The sequence below is a fragment of the Phodopus roborovskii genome, unplaced genomic scaffold, assembly GCF_943737965.1.
Source record: "Phodopus roborovskii unplaced genomic scaffold, PHOROB, whole genome shotgun sequence".
Lineage (NCBI taxonomy): Eukaryota > Metazoa > Chordata > Mammalia > Rodentia > Cricetidae > Phodopus > Phodopus roborovskii.
In genome coordinates, this window is record NW_026125640.1 from 847,257 (window position 1) to 870,167 (window position 22,911).

The 22,911-nt window shown below is 38.2% G+C and overlaps 1 protein-coding gene across 1 annotated transcript in view; it reads left to right on the forward strand.

The window, feature by feature from the left end:
• The window catches only part of Sytl5 (synaptotagmin like 5), an 89,493-nt gene that overhangs the window by 37,342 nt on the left and 29,240 nt on the right, over positions 1–22,911 (forward strand). Inside the window, exons 5-8 of the mRNA XM_051177931.1 lie at positions 2,871–3,005; positions 14,803–14,944; positions 20,103–20,232; positions 22,657–22,763. Coding sequence (XP_051033888.1) covers positions 2,871–3,005; positions 14,803–14,944; positions 20,103–20,232; positions 22,657–22,763 — 514 coding nt within the window. The remainder of the gene's footprint in view (positions 1–2,870; positions 3,006–14,802; positions 14,945–20,102; positions 20,233–22,656; positions 22,764–22,911) is intronic.

The following is a 22,911-nucleotide window of genomic DNA, read 5'->3' on the forward strand; positions in this document are numbered from 1 at the left end:
TTAGGCACTCCATGATGTGTCCTCAGTGTCTGCCACTGCAGAAGGGCCACAGCATCTCTTTTCTTACTCTCCTCTATTCTTTCCCTGATTCAGTCTTCCTGCTCCCTCGTGTCCTCTTCTCCCCATCTCTTTCTAACTCTCTCTCCTCTCACCCCATGCTCCCAATTTTCTCAGTAGATTGTGTTCCTTTCCCCTTCTCTGGGGGGGGGTGCATGTATGTCTCTCTTAGGATCCTTGTTTCCTAGCTTTTTTGGTGGTGTGGAATGTAGGCTGGTGATCCTTTGCTCTATGTCTAAAATTCATATACGAGTGAGTACATACCATGTAGGTCTTTTTGCTTTACCTTCTTCTATACCTATTATCCCTAGGTTTGGCCTTTTCACAGTGTCCCATATTTCCTGGATATTTTGTATTAGACTTAAGATTTTCTTTGGTCAATGAATCTGTTTCTCCTAGTGTATCTTCAACACCTGAGATTCTCTCTTCCATCTATTGTATTTTGTTGGTTATGCTTGCATCTGCAGTTCCTGATCATTTACCCAGCTTTTCTAATTTCCAGCATTTCCCCTCAGACTAGTTTTGTTGTTGTTGTTGCTGTTGTTGGGTTTTGTTTGTTTGCTTGGTTTAGTTTTTTGTTTGTTTGTTTGTTTTGGTTTTTGTTTTGTTTTTGTCTGTATTTCAGCTTTCAAACCTTGCACTGTTTGAATTGTTTCTTGCAATTTTTGGTTTGTCTTTTCTTCCATTTCTTTAAAGGATTTTCTCATTTCCTCTTTTAGAGTCTCTATCATCTTCATGAAGTTGTTTTTAGCGTCGTTCTCTTCTTCTCCATTTGTGATGACATGTTCAGGTCTTGCCGGTGTGGAGTCCCTAGACTGTGGGGGCATCATATTGATCTTTCTGTTGTTGAATGTGTTCTTATACAGTCATCTACCCATCCCTTCTTCCAGTGTGCACTGGTGGGGTCTCTCCCTCTCCTGGGTAGAAACAAGGTTCTCATCCGGTGGGTGCAAGCAGGTTCAATACGCCGATGCCTCTCCTCTTCCATGGGTGGTGGCAGAACTAGGGCCCTGGCAGTCTCTGGATGGGCTGGTCTCCAGGAGGCTCTGAGCAGGGCACCAGAAGGAGAGTGTATTTTGATCTTATCCATCAACTCTCCCTTGGACTCACAAACCCATCTCTTTCCATACTTCATGTGCTCTTCCAAAATTATTAGACCCCTGAGTCCTATTTTTATCTAACATATTTAGAAACAGCCATGTTTGGTGCATTCAGTCTCTGGTCCAGGACTTGAGTTCCATTTCCTCAAAAGCTATTTGTGCTTTATTTCCAAATAACTACATGGCATAGCAATGCAATCAGATTTTGCCCAGCATGAGACCTTTCTTAGTATAAACTTCATTACAACAGGAGAGGACACAGAAGATATAAAGGCAGATTACATCAAAACACTGTGCACACACACACACACACACACACACACACACACAAGAGCAAGAGAGAGAACACAAAGTAGGTAAATGGAGGAGAGAGGGTGGACTGGTGACAAGTTGGGGAGTGAATATAATCAAAGCACATTGTGTGAAACTGTCCAAGAAGTAATAAATGTTAAAAACAATATGTCATTCCCAGTGGCACTTGGTGATCCAGGGCATGCTTAGTAAGAACATAGTATATTCTTGTATTCCCCAGAGTAGTTTTGGGCTCCAGCAATGAGGAAAGGTAGTCACTGCTCTAATGGTGCCCTGCTCTAAGTTGCCACCTTTGTTTTTCCCAGAGCCTCGTTTCTTTTCTGTGAAATTCATATGCAATTTTCTATTCTCAGCATGCTTGCCAAGAGTCCCAGCCCAGAATAAGCTTCTCCCTCTCAGTTGCCACTGATGAGTTTCCAAACTAGGCAATTTTTGCTTAACAGGGGCAGAGACCTTGCTTAGCATCAAGTAGTATGCTTGCTGGGGAACTAGAGGCACTGTTACCCAACTACCCGCAATTCCTCAGTCATGGTCTATTATTGAGCAATCATTTACTGGTGAAAGTAATGTAAATTACTGATTTTATTATTCACTTTTGGTGCTGGAGATCAAATCCCGGTCTTTGTTCTTACTGAACATGCTCTGTATCACTGAGCTACACTGGAAATTATATTATGTATGTTATAAACATACATGCATATGTATGTATAATGTGTATGGGAGTATTGCCTTCATGAATGTCTGTGCACTATGTGTATGCCTGATGCCCAATGTTGCCAGAAGGTGTCAGAGTAAATAGAGTTATAAACACTGTTGTGAGCCACTGTGTAGGTGCTGAGGGTTGAACTTAGGTCCTCCAGAAGACCAGTCAGTAATCTGTTCTAGGTTGTTTCTCCAGCCCCTCCTTTACTTTTTTAACCCATCAAGATCTATTTGTGATGTTTAAATATTCTTGTATATGTGACCTTCCACTTGAGTGTGGTTGACTTACCTGGGACTATGTTTTCTTAGAGAAATCTGACTCTTCTCCCTAGACATTGGCAATTACTCCACGGGCAGGGGTAGGAATTTAGTAGCACCAAAATCTCCTTTCCACACTGGGACTTTTGTCTGGCTTTGGCTTGCACATGTTTTGTTGTGTTTTGTTTTGTTTTGTCTTGGCTTTTTTTGTATGCTGTGACAACCAGTGTATATTCATTTGTGAGCTATCATTCTGTGTCTAGATAATATTATTTCCTTTAGTTGTTCACCATCTCTAGCCTTAAACCCTTTCTATCCCCTCTTCAGCAAAGATCCCTGCAAATAGAAGATTCTCTAATGGGGGTTGACAGATGCATTAGTTTGCAGGTATAATGATAAGAGCTTCATATCTTACTCTTGAATTTGTATGTTTATTTTCAGATTTCTTCTGAGCAAGTTCAGATCAGCAACCAGAGGAGAAATCAGAACTCCAAAGCCTGAAAGTGGGAGGAGCTATAGCTTGGATTTAGATAGTCAAAATCTTCAGAATTTCAAGTCAGCCCCTGGTTCCGACAGGTAAGGAACATACAAATCGAGCAATGGATAGCCTGGGAATCAGCTTGATAACTTTCTGCCCACATAGGGAGTCTAAGTATCTGTAAAGGGTTGGCACACAGTGAATGCCTAATGTACAATGCAAAAGGCAAGAACAAGTTTTTCAGTTGTTACAGAAAAGCTTTCCTCTTGATTTACAGCTATTATAAACATGTGTGTCATGTGAAGGAATGTAGCCTTGTGTTTGTGGAGTTGGGGCTATAAGTTCAAGTAGAGATGTATATAGCACATAATTTTTTCACTGACTTCTTGTTCTTTTTCTTTTTCAACTTCTAAAACAAAACCCTTTAAGTGTCATAGCCATTCCTTGAAGCTTTCAAAACTAGTAATAATTCCATCATGTGTTTTGCCCTAGAGAATTTTTGTAATTCCATTTATTTTTTTGTTCCACTGCCTCTAACTGATTTTCAGATGGATCAAGTGAGAATCTCTTGTGCATAGTGTCATCACTTGTCAGGAGAAGCAAAGAGGAAAAGAGCAGATAGCCAAAAGCATAGTCACTTCAATTCAGATTTTTTATCCTGTTTGGCCTAAGTCAGGCCTCATTTTCATAACTATCAATGCTAAAAGTAAGAAAAAAATTATCTGCTTTGATGATACACTGATTTGTCCACATGCTAATTCAATTTGTTTTTGATTGCTCAGGCTACAACAATTCTGCTAGTATTTCTATTCTTTTCTCTTTAGGTTCTAGAAGCAGAATTTCAGGTTTGTTTTTTTTTTTTGTTTTGTTTTGTTTGGGGTTGTTTGATATATATATATATATGTATATGTATATGTATATGTATGTGTATATGTATATGTATATGTATATGTATATGTATATGTATATGTATATGTATATGTATATGTATATGTATATGTATATATGTATATATAACACCTCATCCTTTTTCCTCATTGTGGTACTGAGTATGGAACCCAGGACCTTATATATTGTAATCAAGTATATAGACCAGAACTTTTCCAGGACACTTTTCTATTATTGGTGCTTTTAATAATGATAGCTATTCATACTGGCTTCATTTTTTTCCTCTAGCATTCCTCCACACATCACTTTTTATAAGACTATAGAGAAAAAATATAAGAAAAAAATATCCTCTTTCAGATGACCAGTGTTGTACTCAGAATTTTCTGAATTTTCAAGAATATAGAAATATTCCCTGTATGATTAAAGAATCCCTGTGTGAGTGAAACATAAGCAAAGCATCTTTGCCCTCAAAATAGCTTTGCTCCACTTTCCTTCTTTTTATTATTAATTTATTTTGATTTCTGATGGCAGTTTCCCCTCCCACCTCTCCTCCCAGAAGCCTCCTCTCTGTACCTCAAATCCACCCCTCTTCCATTTCTATTCAGACCAAGTTGCACAACTGTCACACATAAGCAGAGTGCCTAGGTCAGCCCCATGCAGGCTCCCTGGTTGCTGGTTCAGTCTCTATGATTCCCTAGGACCCAGGTTAGTTGTTCCTGTTGGTTTTCTTGTGGTGTCCTTGACCCCTCTTGCTCCTACAGTCTTTTCTACCCATCTTCTGCAGGGTTCCCAAGGTCTGCCTTGTGTTTGGCTATAGATCTGCATCTGTGTCCATGAGTTGCTGGATGAAGTCTTTCTCATGACAATTGGGCTAGGCACCAATCTGAGTATAGCAGAATATTGTTAGGCATGGTTACATTGACATTTCCCCCTCCAGTCATGTTTGGTTCTATCCTAGGTTTCTGGGTCATCTAGCATGTGGATCCTGGTGCTCCAAGCAGTATCGGGGTAGACTTACTCTCCTGGAATGGGTTTAGGATAGGTCAGTTATTCATTGGCCACTCCCTCAATCTCTAGGCCACTCTTACCCCAGCACATTCTATAGGCAGGACAGACTATAGGTCAAAAATTATGTGGCTAGGTTGGTTTCCCACTCCCTCCACTTGAAGTCTTGCCTGGTCACAGCAGATGGCCAGTTCAGGCTACACATTTGCTATTGCTAGGAGTCTTACTAGCTGGAGTCATCTTTATAGATTCATGGGAGTTTTCCCTGCACCAGGTTTTTACCTGATCTTGGAATGGCCACTCTGTTTTTCCAGTAGTCTTTTTCAGTATTTTCCCCCACCATCTGCCCCCTAAACTGATCTCTCATATTACCTGTAGATTTTTTTTTTAATTTGGGGAATTGTCACCCAGCTCCCAAATAAATAATGGAGATGTATTTTTAATTATGAATGCCAGGCCTTAATTTGGCTTGTTTCTAGCTTTTCTAATTTAAATTATCCCATTTCTCTTTATGTTTTTCCACTGGGAATTTTGACTTTCTTTATCCTATATATCTTTCTTTTTTCTCCATGGCTGACTGTGTGGCTGGGTGGCTGGCCCCTGTTGTCTTCCTCTCCTTCTTCCTTTCCCTCTCCTTCCTTTATTTCCTTTGAGCCTAGATTCCTCCTCCTATTTGTTCTCTCTGCCTGGCTTCCCTGCCTGTTCCTTTCTCCTGACTAGCTATCAGCCAGTCAGCTCTTTCTTAGACCAATCAGGTGTTATAGACAGGCAAAGTAACACAGATCCACAGAGTTAAACAAATGTAACCTAAAAGAATGGAACACCTCTTTGTATCATTAAACAAATATTCCACAGCATAAACAAATGCAACACATCTTAAGCTAATACTTCACAACAGTTCCCATTCCCAGCCTCCCCTAGTCCACCCATGAAATCTCTTCTACTTCCCCTTCCCAGGAAGATCTGAGCATCCCCCCCTTGAGCCCTCCTTGTTACCTAGCCTCTCTGGGTTTGTGGATTATTTCACTTCCCTTCTATGCTGCCTCCATTAAATTTTTTTCCCTTCAAAACCCCAATCACTCATGGTATTACCTGTTAACTTAGTTCTCAGGTTGATAAATTGGGAGGATTGTTGTGAGGTTCAGAACAGCCTGGACTGCATAATGAGTAACAGGACAGCTGTGGCTACATGGTGAGACCATATCTCAAAAAATCAAAAAGAAAAAGAGAAATAAAATGTCAGCTTTGGTCTTCATTTTTGCTTCCATGTCTCTGAGTAGATATGAAAGTCATTACAAATGATAGTGCACCTAAATTAGTATTGGTTTATTTTTGTTAGCCTCTTTGGGACTTTGTGTTTGAGTGACTGTTTTTTAATTAATAGATTTAATATTTGTTGTGTGTATGGGTATGATGCTGCATATATGTCTGTGCACTGAATGCATGTCAGATGCCCATAGAAGAGGATATTGGATTTCCTGGGACTGGAGTTACAGGTGATTATGAACTGCCGTGTGTGTGTAAAAACCTGGTCCTCTGGAAGAGCAGCCAGTGCTTTTAACCCATGGGCCATCTTTACAGCACCATATTGTTTTACACTTCAGGCTAACATTAAGAGGGACACCATATAGGGAGAGGAAAGACTGGATTCTTTGTTTAAAGAAAACCAATGATCCAAGACCTATAGAGCAAAAATTAGATCATGCTATTTTGAATTATTTGCCTTATCCTAACCCACCAATAATGAAGGTCTTCCTCCCGCATGATCAAGGTGTTTACAATGTTATTCCAGAATCACTCTGTCTGGGTTTGTTTTTTTTTTTTTTTTGTTTTTTTTTTTTTGTTTTTTGTTTTTTTTTTTTGTCTTCTTTGTTGCTAGACATGAATAATTATAAAATAGTAATGCCATATGGACATGTCGCGTCTAATAATCGTGTTTTGACACAAGATTTTCTGGCAACTATAAACTGGAAGACAATCCGTAAATAGAGTTTAAAAATATTTGCATTTATACATGCATACAATGTATTTTGATCATATTCATTCCCCCACTTACCCCTCTAGCCTCTCCCAGACACCTCCTTCATGCCTCCAAAGACTTTATCTTCTAAGTTGTGAATATCTGAAGTAGCTTGTATATAATCCAAATATTGTCATCAGAGTTGTTCAGCTTTAGCATGTCAAGAGCAATGCTTTCCTATTAATAAAATGAAGATGTTCAAGAGATCAATAGAGCAAACCACCCTTTCCCTGGAACATTAACTGACCTTGGTGATGATTCATTAATAGACTGCCATAATTATTTTCATTATTCACTTCATTCCAAGTGATTCCTTAAAAAGTTGGGGGGGGGACACTATCTTTTCTTAACTATCATCTAAAGAGATTATGAGATGCCCATCTCTCTTTCATCTATTACCTGACCCAGCTAGGCAATTATTCTCTTTTCTTCTCAATAAAATATATTTCTTCATGGTTCATTTTTTTTTTCCTGGAGCAGCTGGGCTAAGGCATCCCTTTTAAAAACTCACATTATACACTAGTGGAAATGGTGTTTTATCAGATGCCTAATTGATTCATTTCTTGTCAATAGTTTCAAAGCTGGGGAAGTACAAACAGGATAGGAAAGGCATAGCAGTCTCTCAGGAAAGCATAACAAATGGCTGTTCACTTGTTGCCAGGGACTAGATTTGGAAAACAAAGGACAGTTTTTAACAAGTTGTAAATTTAGACTGTCCCTTTGCATTTGGAGCAGACAGGCCATTTTACTGTGATCCAAGTCAGTCACATACGGTTTCCTTGCTTAACAAGGATTAAGGATGTTCAGATAAACATGGATTTGAGACAACACTTTTAGTATTAGTATACGTAGTGAAATATATAGAAGTTCCCAATTCTTAATAAAATTTGATTGTTTATTGTAGTGTGAACCCACAAGGGGCATATACAATTCAAATTTAACTAAGAATTTTGTAGTTTAATCTAAGTTTTCTACAATGTGGGTGAGATGGGGGAAAAATCAAAATCATTTCTGGGCCTGTATCTATAGTGTCAATGGACAAATCTTAAAGGTATGAAGTGCAAAGCACGTCAGAAATGCCCTTAGTAATGACGGAGAGTTATGTAGAACTAGTAATAGGATGTGAGGGCTTAGGTGGGATACCAGCAGAGTCCCCTTAACATTCTATGAAAATGTATATTTTGTGGTTCTTCCTTCCACTTCAGTCACCACACACACACACACACACACACACACACACACACACACACACACACTAAAATAATCCTTTCACTTTTACTTGCTCTCCACAACCCTGGGACTGATTGTCACTCTGTCTGTGAAGTTTCACAAGCTGTTTGGTTTGGCTTTAAATAAAAAACAGAGACTACCCAATTATCCCTTCCCATCCCATCCATCCCATCCATCCCATCCATCCCATCCATCCCATCCCATCCCATCCCATCCCATCCCATCCCATCCCATCCCATCATATCCCATCCCATCCCAATTCACTTCCTTTCTGTCTCTCATTAGAAAAGAATAGGCTTCCACAAGGTAACAGTAAAACACACACACTCACATACACAAAAGATAAAGCAAAGCTATCACTTCAGAGTTGGACAAGACAATCAGAAAGGAAAGATCCCAGGAGAAGTTACAAGAATCAGGAACCAACTTATTTGCTCACACAAAAAAAAAAATCTAGACTGGAAGATTGTAAGGACTAAGGTTTTTCCAACCAGCACTGGTCCCGCTGCCACGCCAGCCCCAATTAACACACAGAGACTCTGTATTAGATATAATTCTGTTGGTCAGGTACTAGTTTCTTATGGGTTAACTCTGTCTTAAGTATTAACCTGTAAGACCCTCAGAATGAGGAGTCTCCCAGTTTTGGTCGGTACCCCCAAGAACTCAATGTCCAGTCCAGTTGCTGCAACATGCAAGAGGCTTTAATGAACAGGAAACGTTTGAGCAAACAGGCTCCCTCAGCACGCAGGCTAGAGAGAAGCCCCATCCCCTGGACACAGGTGTTTTTAAAGACAAAACCCACAAGCTTAGGGAAGGGGTGTGACCCTCTGTCCATTGAGTACGTGACCCTTGGAGGCAGGATGATCTTGCTATTAGGATCAACAGACCTTAGGGCCTCAGTGTGTGCTAATTAATCTTATCTGGGCAAACTGGAGGTATAGTTATCTCTTTGTTTCTTAAGGACCCTATTTATCACTTGCTGACTCACAGAAAGGAGGGGCAGTGTAAATTCTTGGTATCTTGCCATCTCAGGGCCTTGTGAGGGGAAATTAGCAAATTCCAAATCAGACTGTCCTTTATTTTAAGTGTGTGTTGGGGAGGGGTTCCTTAACTTTACTTTTTTGTCTTTCAAACCCATTTCTGTTAATCTATGTATTTCCATAAGGTCTTATCTTACCAGAGAGAGAGGCCGGTGGCATTCTGTTCTCTCTGTCTTCCATCTTGACTCCTCCCTACTACCTCCTCTTTTCTCCTTGTCTCCTAGTTCCACCTATCTTTCTTTCCTATTAACCAACAATGCTTTATTCATTAACCAGTATGAGAAACATATTTTCAGAATGACATCTCCCATCAGAAGACATATATACACAGAGGACCTGGTATAGACTGGTGCCGGCCATATGCATGCTGCCTCAGTCTCTGTGAGTTCACATGAGCTTTGCTCATGTTGATTTATAGGGCTTTGTTTTCTTGGTGTCCTCTGTCCCCTCTGGCTCTTACATGCCTGACGCCTCTTCCATAGAAATCCCTGAGCTCTGGGGTTGGGTGGAGATTTGATAGAAACATCCCATTTGAGGATGAGTTTTCCAAGATCTTTCTCTCTTTTTGTATGACTGGCTGTGTGTTTCTGCATTTGTTTCCATCTACTACAGGAGGAAGCTTCTCTGATGATGGCTGAACAAGGCACTAATCTAAGAGTGTAGCAGAATATCATTAGTGGTCATTTTATCAATACATTTTTATTTTTTATTATTTTAAAGACCAGTATTATTTGTTTTTACCCTAAGTCACTGAGCTATCTAGTCTTTGGTTCTTGGTCACCCAAGCACTGTCAGGGATGAATTCCATCTTTGACAGTGAGCTTTAAAATCAGTTAGATTTTTTTTCATAAGCTTTGTGCCACTATTCCCTATCATCCATATCTACTAATTCATACTTTTCTGTTTAACTCCTTTTGGGATCCCTCTTTAATGGTAGCAAGGGATGGGAAACTAAAGTCACAAATTGTCATAAACAACCTAAAGAAAATTTGTCAGACAATTGAGAACTGAAGAATACAGAATCTGGTGCAGAAAAGTGAGAGTAAATGATATTACAGGTAGAAAAAATACGGATTCGGCCATAATATCAGCTGGAGATACATGAGGTCTTTATTTATAAACCATTTATAACTTTTTCCTTTGAACTGTGTTGGCTTCTCATAATAGTTTGATTTTTAAATGGGTATGCATATCTGTGTCTTTACACATCTCTGTGAATGGGTCCATTTATTCAAGCTAATATACTTGGTTTCATGGCCTATAAATTCTCCACCTCAACTCAATTCTCCTTCTGGAGAAAGAAAGAATTATACACAAGACATAAATGAAAGAGTATGCCTGCTTTCCAACAACATTTAACTTATTGATATCTAAATATAAATTATAGTATTTATGTGTCACAAGATGTTTTTCATTTGTTTTTATCATCAATCTAAAACTGAGAAATTACACTGATCTTGCTAGCCACAAAAATATTATATGGGAATACTTCAATCTACAGACCATTTGCTGAACCTTAGTATCTCATGGTAGCTTACTAACACAAAATATATCTTTATGTATCTTCATTTATCACGGTCACCATGAGGACAGCTCAGAACTTTTTCATGTGAGCATTATACTAAACAGGAAACATGGTGGTACCCCATGGGAAGGGATGCCTGCAGGCAGACGCATGTCTGAGATTAATGACTTGCTGAGCAGTTTAGCAAAATAGTCTCCATCTTTTTCTGTGTATTGGAATCAGACTAGGACAAGCAGTTTAAAAATATACTGGATTCTAGATCACATGCTCAGAGAATCCAGTGTGGTGTTTCAGATGTGCTGCAAGGGGTGAAGGTGTATGTACCTCACATAAGCCAGTTTAAAGACTAGAAAAGAACTGCATTTAATCTTTTCCTCTTTTCCTTTTAGATTTTTTGTATTTATTTCTCATTTATCAGACTTACCTCATTTTTCAGTTATAACTTCTCTTTCCCATCTTTCTTATATATTCGTTTCAGATTTGAATTAACTAAAATAATTTAGAAATGCTTATATGCCTCAGAAGGAATATCCTGCATTCTCTGTGTGGTAGCATGCATTATATCTTGGTCTCAGTGTTAGTGGCTGTTATATTAATGGTACCTTCTGGAATACGGAATACTCATTTAATGCTCAACATTGTCAACCAGTCTAGAAAGGGAGGGTACTGGGAAATGATTTCCTAGATACCACTCCTAGGAGAGCATTATATAAACCCAGAAAAGTAATGTAGATTATAGTATCTGTCCTATCCTTGTATCCGCTATACAGAAATGTATATATCTCAAAAAGCATCATCAATATTTTGGGACAACATGGAATTAAAGATAACAAAAGAGTAGACTTTTCAAATATATTTCATAAACCAAATTAGAAGAGACTCTTCTAATCTAGAAAATGTGTTTCTCTGTAACCTCATATAATGAAGCCTCATAGACACTGTCAAATATGTCTCCTCCTTTCCAGTTTTCCCTTAACCATGTTAGCCTGAACATTTGTTGCCAATGGTCTCTAATATGTATTTAAATCATGACAACATATTATCTGAATCAAAAATGGCACTTTCTTAATTGGCTTTCTTACTTCTCAAAATTTGACTATGACCCTCTTCCTATTTAAGTGGCAAAAGTCCATGCACTTGTGTCATATTTTAAATAACATCTAAAACACTTGGCACCTAAGTATTTAAAATTCTGTGCCTCTTTACACTAAACTTTCCTTAGTCTATCAAACAAAAGGAAATGTTTTGAGACACTCATAGTAAATGTCAGGGACAAATGTGAAAGTCTGCCATTTCTGAGCTAATGCTGTTAGCAATAATAATTTCCAGTAGCTGACTTGGGATCACAAGAATTTTTTCCTTATTACAGGTTAGCCTGTTAAATGTCATCATTCTGATTAACCAACTGCTGGCAGTACTTTTATAATAAGTAAGACTTTTTCTTTCAGCCTTATTGAAAGCACAATGGGAAATTTGTCAAAACCACTTGGACCTGGGAAGGTCTTCAACACATTAGCAGAATATTCACATGAATCTCTTTGTAATTTCTTGACCTCTTTTTGAAAGACTCACCATTAGCCATTTTTAAAGATCTTTTCGTCCTTAAATGATAGGAAGAGGTGTTTCTAAAATATTGTTCTGACAATCTATAACCTGTGGTCATGACATGCCACTGGGTTGGTCTTTGATCTTTTCCTAAACTAAGTAGGATCTCTGAGATGCATGTGGAAAAGTATAAATGTGGTTAACTGATGTCCAAAATGAAGTGTCTACTGTAGGAGGGTTCAGGAAAATTGTTCTAAAAATTAGAACTCTAAATTTCATTAAACAATTAAAACAGAAAATGTTTTTTTTTTTTTTTTGGTCAGGATCAACAAGCAGTCAGAAACTACTCTGAGCTGTGTTCATAGCACTGAAATTTGGCATTGTCTCTAGAAAGTGGAGGCCAGAGATGCTATGTGCTATCAAAAAGATGCTATATAGAAGGTTTATCAAGATTGTTGCAGTCAGACATCAATAACTAACTCGCAATTCAGTGTTCCTTTGTCCTTTTATTGGTAGTGCATTCTATTTATGCAGAATTCTTCTGTTTGGAAAGATTTGATCTTAGTGAGACAATGTGAGACCAGTACGACAAAGCAGAATAAATAGGCCAGACTTTGGGTGGATGTGCAATACTCTTTTTAATCCTTTCTTCAGGTGTTACCTTTGTGAGAGCATGGTGATACAACAGTGTATGTGTATAGACTAGCTGTTTTAGTAACTTTTTTAGTTAGCAGGCAAGGCAACAGGGGTCATTGTCAAATTTTCATGCATATCTGTCATCATATATTACTCTTATTTGCTTCCCATTACCGTCTCCCTCCCCAGATTTGCTGGTCCCCAGACAAGAAAGGAAAAAAAAAAAAAAAGATTTGGGCAGAAAAGGCAAGAATAATTGTTCTTTTTCCCTTATTTTTTGTTTTATGATAAGATCCTACTGAGTAGTCCAAGCCAGCCTCAAACTCAGGATTTTCCTGCCATAGATTTTGGAATGGTAGGGATACTGGTATGGAACACTATGCTCTCATCATTAACCTCTGTAAGACTTACTTTCCTCATCGTTAAAGTTGAAATTTTATTTCAGGGATGCTGAGGAAAAGGACACTGATGAAAACCTGAATAGTAAATACTGCTGTTATTTGCATGCTTATTAAAGATAGTGGTGACTGGTAATGTCAATCAGGAAATAATTTGCTTTGGTGGCTTCTCAGAAAAAAATACTAAGGAGTTATTGTTGGCAGCTATGACGGTCATTGCTTGCTCTTTCTTTTCACAGATGTATTTACTGGTAACAATGTATGTAGGTTCAAACATTGTTACAATTTTTTTCTTTGCTTGATGTGCTAGCACACATCTTTAATGTCAGCCCTTAGGAGGCAGAAGGAAACAGATCTCTTGTGAGTTCTAGGCCAACCACAACTATATAGTGAGATCTCCCTCTCAAAGATCAAAACAGAAGACACAATTCTTTTTTTCCTCCATTTGTTCTTACCTCCAGGTGGCTCAACTGTAAACCCTAATAACTGTTTGTTAATTATCAACATGTCTTATCAATCATATGCTTACTATCAAGGCTTACAAAAACAGTAATTGAAAGCACAAATGTCACATAGTTGTGTTTACTAGCCTATTTGGGACTCGCTGGGAATAAGGAATAAAATAAGGATGACTATTTATTTTTTAAAATTCTCTCATACATTAAATCCTGATTGCAGTTTTCCCTGCCTCAACTCAGGCCTCCCAGCCCCTCCCCCTTACTTCTCCCCTGAATCCATTCTTCCCTTCAGAAAAGAGCAGGCCTCCCTGGGATGAAAGTGTCTTTTAAATTCTAATTCGTCTGCCTTGTATATTTACTTGTGATGTTCCACTGAATAAGAACTCTGTGATCACATCCTGAGCAGGAATAGCTTTTCTCATCACTAAATAGATCACATCATTCCCTCAAATATGAAAATGATTGGGGTCTATTTATCCAGTGCCACTATTTTATAGCACATTTGTTAGCCACCAATGAGTCAGACTTGAAGAAATGAACTATAATTTGTAATCATTGATTAAGCATAACTGAGTGACTTTACACCAGAGAAAATGCTGGCAATAATATGGGAGCCCACAGTTAATAGGAGTCCCTTCAAGATGCACATATGCACAGGAATTACAGCTCCTCAAAAACTGGAAGTCAACAGGCACAGAGGAGAGCAAGGGCTGTGCATTTCAAGAAAGGCCTTATAAGGAAGGCAGAACTTCTTGTGTACTTAAATGAGAGGAGGACTCACATGGATAAAGAATGAAAAAGAGATGAGGATGAAGGAAGCAAATGACTCAGATGTGCATGTAAATATTTGGTCATTTGAAAGATAAGAAATGGCTTAGAGTGCTGATGAAAACTGGGAAATAAAGTTGGAAAGGTAGCATGAAGCTCAATTACATTACAATGGAGTTAGACAAGTTAGGATGTGGGCACAGGACCTACTGAAGTCCTGCAGGTTTTTGAAGAAGGTGCCAGGAAAACTACTGAGCAGCTCTAGAGTGGCCCTTGTCAGCTTGGTGTGATTTGCTTTCCCCATCATTTTCCTCATCAACATTTCCTGGCTGGTGTCTTTGGCTGCTGTCAAAGTTGGAGTGTGCTTTATCCTATCATTTAGGAGAAGTACCGCTTCATCAGATCTCATTGACCAGGAGGCAGGACGAGGAACACCGAAAACCCGTTACAGCAATGGTGGAATCCCAGTTACTCAGAGGTCACCAGCCTCAAGTGCTCGTAGTGTCACCTCCACCAGCAGCAGAGTAAGTATACAGCTGTGAAGAGACACCCAGTCTCTGGGAGGTGGCTTTACCACCACCCATGACTCGGTTTGGTTTGATTTCTCTGTATCTCGGAGCTTGTTGCTTATGTTGTTGAATGGAATGTATCCTTAGCTTTGGGACAGAAACCCAAAATGAAGACAAAAGGGCAACCCAGGTTTTAAAGGTGCTATTATATGACAGATCTTTAAATGGCTGTATGACTTAAGAAAATAGGAAGAGTTCTTTGGAGGTTCTGAATTTCATCCTTCATGCTACTTCTCAGAGAACATATTTATAAATTAATCCATAAATTCGCTGTACTAAATGTTTTCTAAGCTGGTTGATATTCTACAGGAAAAGCAGGGTCTTGGAGTCATTTTATAATTTTCTTTTCTTTCTTTGCATTTGTTAAAATGAGAAGCCAAACATATAATAAAGGCTTAAATTGCTATTGTGTGTGTGTGTGTGTGTGTGTGTGTGTAGAAAGAGATATACATACACCTATAATACATGAGAAATTGTCTTTTGTATCACATTTTTTCTTTTAAAGAAGAAAAAGCACCAAACACTTGGGGTAATACTTTCTTTTTATCAATTTTACTATTGGAAGTAATTCTTGGAATAAGTTATCATCTATTAGACTTTTTATTAAGCAAGAAATTCGGTATTGCTGGAGTCTATATTTGAGAAATCATTACATATGAACTGTAATACTTTGATTTAGCCATAATTTAGTGAAGTGAAACCTCCTGAGAGGACCTGGACAAGCAAAGATTTAAAATAAGTGAACGAATCAGCCATGCAAATGTCTGGGCAGGCAAAGTATCCTCCAGACAGACCAAATCAATATTGGAGAGATACAAAGAAGAAGGCCTATCCATCTTTAATGATCAGTGCCCTGGCCCAGATAGTTTGTAAAGTATCTGTACACTTCATGAGGAGCTGCTAATATAAAGAACCCAAGGTGGGCATGCCCAATTTTCTAAAGGAAGACTGAAAAGTCCAGTGTACTGCTATTAGTAAATGGAGAAAAGTGGACTTCCATATGAGTTCAAATAAGTTAGGAGTCAGCAAGGACCTTGAAAACTGCTGTATAGGTTTCAATATTTAGTCTGGCTAAGACAGCTGAAGTTGTAGGACTCACTAGCCAAGTAACATTTTTTTTAGCATCTCTTTAGGCAGGATCTCAGGAAGGTGCTGCCGAAGAACCCCAGAGGGAAGTAAGTGCACCCTGTAGATCATTTAGGAGGCTTTTGCCATAGTGCAGCCATTAAAAGGGGCTTGGGAACAGGGAGATAGCAGGAGGGTGGGTAGTGAGCAGTCAGAGTGTTTTAGGGTTTTGGAGGAAGAATCAAATGACATTTAGATAGACTGAATATCGTTGATCTGTTTCAATATAGCCTAAGTTGTACTTCATTACATAAAAGGTATATTTTGAGTTTCATAAATATTTATGCTAAGCTCAGCAACTGGATTCTGCTCAGCCATTAGAAAAGTGCACAGATCATTGATGATCATATTTTCTTCTTTGGTTACCTAACAAGTAGTGATATTTCATGTATTGATGAGCTGGTTGTGAGGAGACCCTGACCAATCAAAGCAGATACTGTACAAGACTCAGGAGCCTTGCATGACTTATAAAGGGAGTTGTGGGAGAAGAAAGTCATAAGGAAGGAGGGGGATAGGATTAATACAGTGGTAATGTCTACTAGCTATTATGATATAAAATAATCAAAAACATTATCAACTGCTGTGCTTGAGGCAGTGGGTGACAAGTGACCATCAGTCCAGTTGCCAATAAGTTAATTCAGTTTGGATATCAAAACAAGGATTATCTTTCCAGGTATTCCTCATCCTACAGTGAATGTGGGAAGACTTTCTCTGCATATACTGTAAGGGTGTGGAGCTTGTTCTTGTGTTCCCACTGGTCTAAGTTGGATTGTTTAAAGGGGAAAAGTGTTTTCTTGTTAATAAGACAGTAATTTATAAATCACATTGCTTTTGTGTGTGTGTGTGTGTGTGTGTGTGTGTGTTTGAAACAGAGTGGGGGAGAGAGAGAGAGAAAGAGAGAGAGAGAGAGAGAGAGAGAGAGAAGAGAGAGAGAGAGAAGAGAGAGACCAAGCTCACAATTTCTTCTATAAATGAAAACCTTCTGAATATCTCTGTTTATGCTATGGTATAAATTGCTGATTTTAGGCTTCACCACCTGAAGCTCTAGAACAGTGATTCTCAACCTTCCTAAATGCTGTGACCCCAAACATAAAATTATTTTCCTTACTACTTCATAGCTGTCATTTTGCTACTATTATTAATTGTAGTGTAAATATCTGTTTTCTGATTTTCTTAGGCGACCCCTGTGAAAGAGTTATTCAACTCCCAAAGGGGTGATGACCCACAGGTTGAGAATCCTTGCTTTAGTGCATTGTTGCATGTTAATGACTATATGATATTAACTGACATATTAATGTTCAATATTAATGGTACCACCAAATCACCTGTGGGAAAATTTTCTGTCATCATAATTGACAGTAAGGATCTTAGTCTTGCTTCATTAGGAGACTTCCACATGTTAAGAATTTTTTGATGAGCTATTGAAATCTGACCTAAACTAATTCATCCATTTGACCTTTGTTCCACTCTGGATAAACTTTGCTAGTCTATGATAATTAGAGGAATTAGAAGAAACGTACTTCCTGCTATAGGCCTTACATGTTGGAAATAATAAAATACTGAAAACAGTCTACTAGAGCTGAATTTATTAGCATGCTAAGTAAGTAAGAGCCAGATCTGTCTGTGGAAACTTTATTAAGTATTCCTGCATGTCAGTTAACCAAGAGGGAATTCATCCTACAGGCACCATTTAACCATTTATAATAGGAAGAATGGTAAAATCTCTGTTAGGTTTAACAGTTATCACACCATGTTGCCATCTTCATTGACATTTAACCTCAGTCTAGTTCTCAAGAGAAACACAGGTTTTTTTTTTTTTTTTTTTACATTAAATAAAGCTACCAGGAGGTGGTAGCACGTGCCTTTAATCCCAGCACTTGGGAAACAGGAGGTGGATCTCTGTGAGTGCAGTTCGAGGCCAGCCTGATCTAAAGAGCAAATTCTAGGACAGCCAGGACTGTTTTACACACACACACACACACACACACACACACACACACACACACACACCTAGCTAGTGTCCCTAGACATGACAGAGGAAATTTACCTATAACATGTCAACAATATGGTTGCTGAGGAGGAAAATCAGTTTCCTCCAATGGTTCCCACATAGGTTTTTCAGTCACAAATCACTAGCCCTGAGCATACATGTACAATGATAAATGGACTCAGTAAGTTACGTGTGTGTGTGTGTGAACTACTGTTTTTATATATTCAATGACTGTCTAATATTGATAGATTAACAATAATAATTAAGGAAGAGACCATTAGTTTGAGAATGAATCAAGAGAGTTGAAGGGTAGAGTGATGTAGATGGAAGTGCTCATGTATGAAGTTTTCAACAACAACAACAAAAAATATTGTTTTACAAAAACATGCTTATACTGACTTGATAGAAATCAGTAGAGCTGAGACAGGGTTTTATATTTGTCATATCACACAACAATGAAAGCCAATCTCAGACTGCATTCTGCCACATGTATAAACATTTATGGATCCAGGTTGAGGAGTACCTACTGTGTCCTGCAGGGCTGTTGGGATCTGGTACACTGGGCTTTCTCATGCAAAAGCTGCAACCCCCATCCCAAGCTCAGTCTCTTTATTACATAGCAGTCGAGGAGGGAGGTGAGTTCCTTGCATGCAGCTGAACCAGGAGAAGGGGTTATAATATCCAGTTGACCAAGGATGCAGTTTAGCTAGTCTCTGTAGGATCATTCTCTAGAGGGGGGCAGTCTTCTGCCCATTAGCATCCAGGGGAAAGTAAAGCTACTGTGGATATTTTCTGCATACACTGTTAATATCTGCATGCATTTCAGAAGAAGGCTTTGCTATTCCTTTAGGAATGAGGCATTGGTCCTTGACATGGCCATTCTCATGTCAAACAATACCCAGTCACTCAGGACCTCACCTGCTCCCTACAAAGCTCCACTCTTATAAACATTGATAAGCATCATGCATGAAACTTTTATTTCAACATACGAGTAACTATATTTTGACTACCAGTCTTCTAGATGGGAAAAGAAGACAGGGTCTTAGGTGAAATGTGATGAGAGGAAGTACAGTGTGAGTGAGTCAGCATTCCAGGGTCTAGCTCAGTAATTTTCAAACTGTGGGTCACAACCCCTTAAACGTTGCCTAAAAACATAGATATTTACATTATGATTCATAACTAGCAAAATTACAATTATGGTGTAGCAATGAAAATAATTTTATGGTCACCCCAACATGAGGAACTGTCTTAAAGGGTCACAGCTTTAGGAAGGTTGAGAACCACTCCTACTGCTAGATACAAAACTAATAAAAGGAGTCACTTATTCTGTTTTCCATTATTCTCACAATGCCCAAGATATAGTAACTTAAGAAGGAAAGTTTGCTTTAGCTTACAGTTTTGGGGGTTGCAGGTCAGAAAAAAAAGAAAGAAAAATAGCCACCTTTGTGTCATATTATAAAAAGGAATATGTCATGAGCAAGCTGCTCATGTCATGGCTGCCAATCACCTAGAACCATCAACTTGGTGCACATCTAAAAGGATTTTATTACCATCCAATAACACCAACCTGAAGCTCAAAGTACCATTGTTTGGGCCTTTGGGCTAGCTGTCCTGATTAAAACCAAAACAGGGTAGTTGAGAAGAGCTAATGTTGACAGAGGGCAAAAACAAGGCCAAACAGTTCTGAGGCTAATTGCCACTCCATGTAAGATAGGAAGTTCCTATACAATCTTTCTTGCTAATCTTATATCACTGGTTCATGAGTGAAGAAAGTATTGAAATATGTTAGATGCTAAACTGATAGTTTTATTGGATCCCATTTTATACAGTAACTTTGAAGTATGGACTTCTGATAAGGGTCCTTCAAATGTTATTTCATTCCTTCCCCCAAAATAACTCATTCAAACATCTTTATACAAAAGCATATTTCTATGACAGGGTTTTAAGAGAAATCAGTCAGTATAATGTTTCTTTTTTATATTTTACTCTTCTGGGAAGGAACATGGTTTTGAAAACCCCATTGGTTTGGATGCCTGTGAAACCACCTCTGAGGAGCTCACAAAGAGTCACCGCAGAAACACATCCGGTACACCTTCCATAGCAGTGTCTGGTGCCTCCCTTTCCTCAGGTATGTGGTTACAGTACGAGTACTGTACTGTTAAAAAAGACTAAGTCAAGTTGAATTTCCTGTGTTATATGGTATTTAGTAGATGCTTTATACCCGAGAAAACAATCATCCATTATAAAAATGATTATCCATTATAAAGCATAAGCATTTTCTAAAGGTGGTCCCAGGAGATGCTTTAGGCCCACTGTATGTAAAAGAAGTCTACTTATTGAGTGTATAGCTTTGTTATATATAAGTCATTGTTTAAGTTCAAATCTATACCAGATTCTTAGTACAGAAATACAAATAGTTCTAGGGTGCATTTGATATGACAAATAATAACTCTTGCCTAGATATCAATAATGATAGTTCAATCTATAGAATGACTAGACATTCCATATACCCAAACAAATTGTTTCATCCCTTAAATTGGAATCACTTGTAAGCAGCTTGGTCTAGTGTGTTTTCTGTTGCTGTGATAAACACCATGACTAAAAGCAACTCGGAGAAGTATGGTATAGATTATAGCCTGTCATGAAGGGACAGCAGCAACTAAAACACAGACCACGAAGAATGCAACTTACTTTCTTGCTCCTTGTTGCTTGATCAATGTGCTTTCATGTACACAGGACCACCTGCTAAGGGGTAGTACTGGCCACAGTGATCTGGTTCTTTCCATATTAGTATCGGTCAAAAAAAAAAAAAATACTCCCACAGGCTCACCTACAGGCCAGTTAGATGGAGGAATTTTCTCAATCCATCTTCTCTTCTCAATAACCAAAATTAAAAAAGAGGCCATGAATCTGAAAGAGTTTGGGTAGAGTATGCACATGGGATTGTTTGGAAGGAACTAAGGGAAGGGGGAAGTGATATAATTATACTATAGTCTCATATAAATATATATATATATATATATATATATATTCATATCAATAGAAGGAATTCCTTGATACTTGAAAGAAAAAAAATTAACCAGCACATATATTATATATTAGTAAGAAGTCTTTTCATTTATATGGATATTATTTACATTGCAGTTTATTGCCTATGAATAAAAAACTCTTCAGAGAAATACATTGTTATTGTAATGTTTATGTCTATATATTGTTATCAATTCATAATTAAGTCCTCAACATTGAACCATTATGTTACTTAAGGGAAATATCTGCATGAAGTCTACAGCTAGATTCTGGCTTGTAACTTGAATTATAAGGAAACTTTTCTAAGGCCACAGGCTCCAGAGGGTTTGTGTGTGCATGTTTTTGTGTGTTTGTTGGTATACCCATGTACATGTGTGGCACTGGGGACCAGAGCCCTCTAAAAGGCATGTTCTCAAAACTAAGAAAGTGGGCCACCAAACTGGTGCTGTGGATAAAGGCACATGCTGCCACCCCTGACAACCTGTGTTCAGTTCCCCGGGACACATGATGAAAGGAGAGAGCCAGCTCCCAAAATCTTCCCTTGTGTCATGGCACACGTGAATGGGCACATATATTAAATAAATAAATAGCTTTAAAAGAAAAAGATAGTGAAGTAGTTCATCTCTTCAATGAAAAAAAAAACTAACATATCCTAGAAACTAATGTCATCAAGTCAACTTGCACTGCATGTCTTCCACAACTCCTAATCATTCAGTATATACTATACTAGGCACTGTGCTAAACACTTCCTCATCACTGTATTTGCCATTTCAAACTTAAGTATTTGATTGCTCTCTCCAGTCTCTCTCCTCTATAAGCAACTATATTTGTCTCAGCAAGACTTTAGAACAGAACTATTCTATGGAAGTAAACTGCCAGGACTTGGTAAGCTGTCTACAGCATGGTCAAGAAGCACATCAATTGTTAACTGATATCTTAAAAACTAAAATTAAAATGTTCTGTTATGAAGGAATATTCTAGTAACTAATGAAATCAAAACCTCTCAATTTTTCTATAGTTGCTCCCTTTTGCATGAAAGGAAGTCATATCATTTGAAAGTGGAAATTTATGACAGTTGGCTTCATTTTATGTGAAATGTGAAAACACAGTGAATTCTCTTTAAGAATGTTAGTTTTCTCAGGACCGAATCTATGAGCACTTTTAATATTTAGGAAGAAGTAAATCATAATCTTTAAACAGCTTAAAGCTACCCTTGGATTTTATAACAGAGCACATTACCCCCTGTAATCAAAGGACAAATGAACATAGATGTGTTCGTATTCATATCAGGGCAGTTTCCAAAATAGTATTAAAAAATGTAAGTATGTTAATATAAAGCAACATGGAGTTTCTGAACTGGATGCTGTTTTCATTGCACTGTATTTCTCTCTCTGTCTCTCTCTCTCTCTCTCTCTCTCTGTGTGTGTGTGTGTATAAACTGAGATATTGAAATACTGAAATATTTGCAATGCAATCATGACAAAATAAGCAGATTCACATCTGCATTTCATATTTATCCCTCCAGACTGGAGTCGATCTGAGTTAGACTTGAGTGAGTCATTTGCAGAAGACTTGGAGGACACTTCAAGCATAAGAAGCAGATCTGTCCCTGGGGCATTAGACAAAGATTTGGTAAGTTGGATATGGGGAAAAGTCTGATAACACATGGAGAGGAGGGCATGATCTTGTTTCAAGCATGTGCACTTTTAGGTCATAAGTTGAGAGTAAAATGAAGGCACACAGTATGTCTTCCTGGTAGTTCTCATAATCAAATATAAAA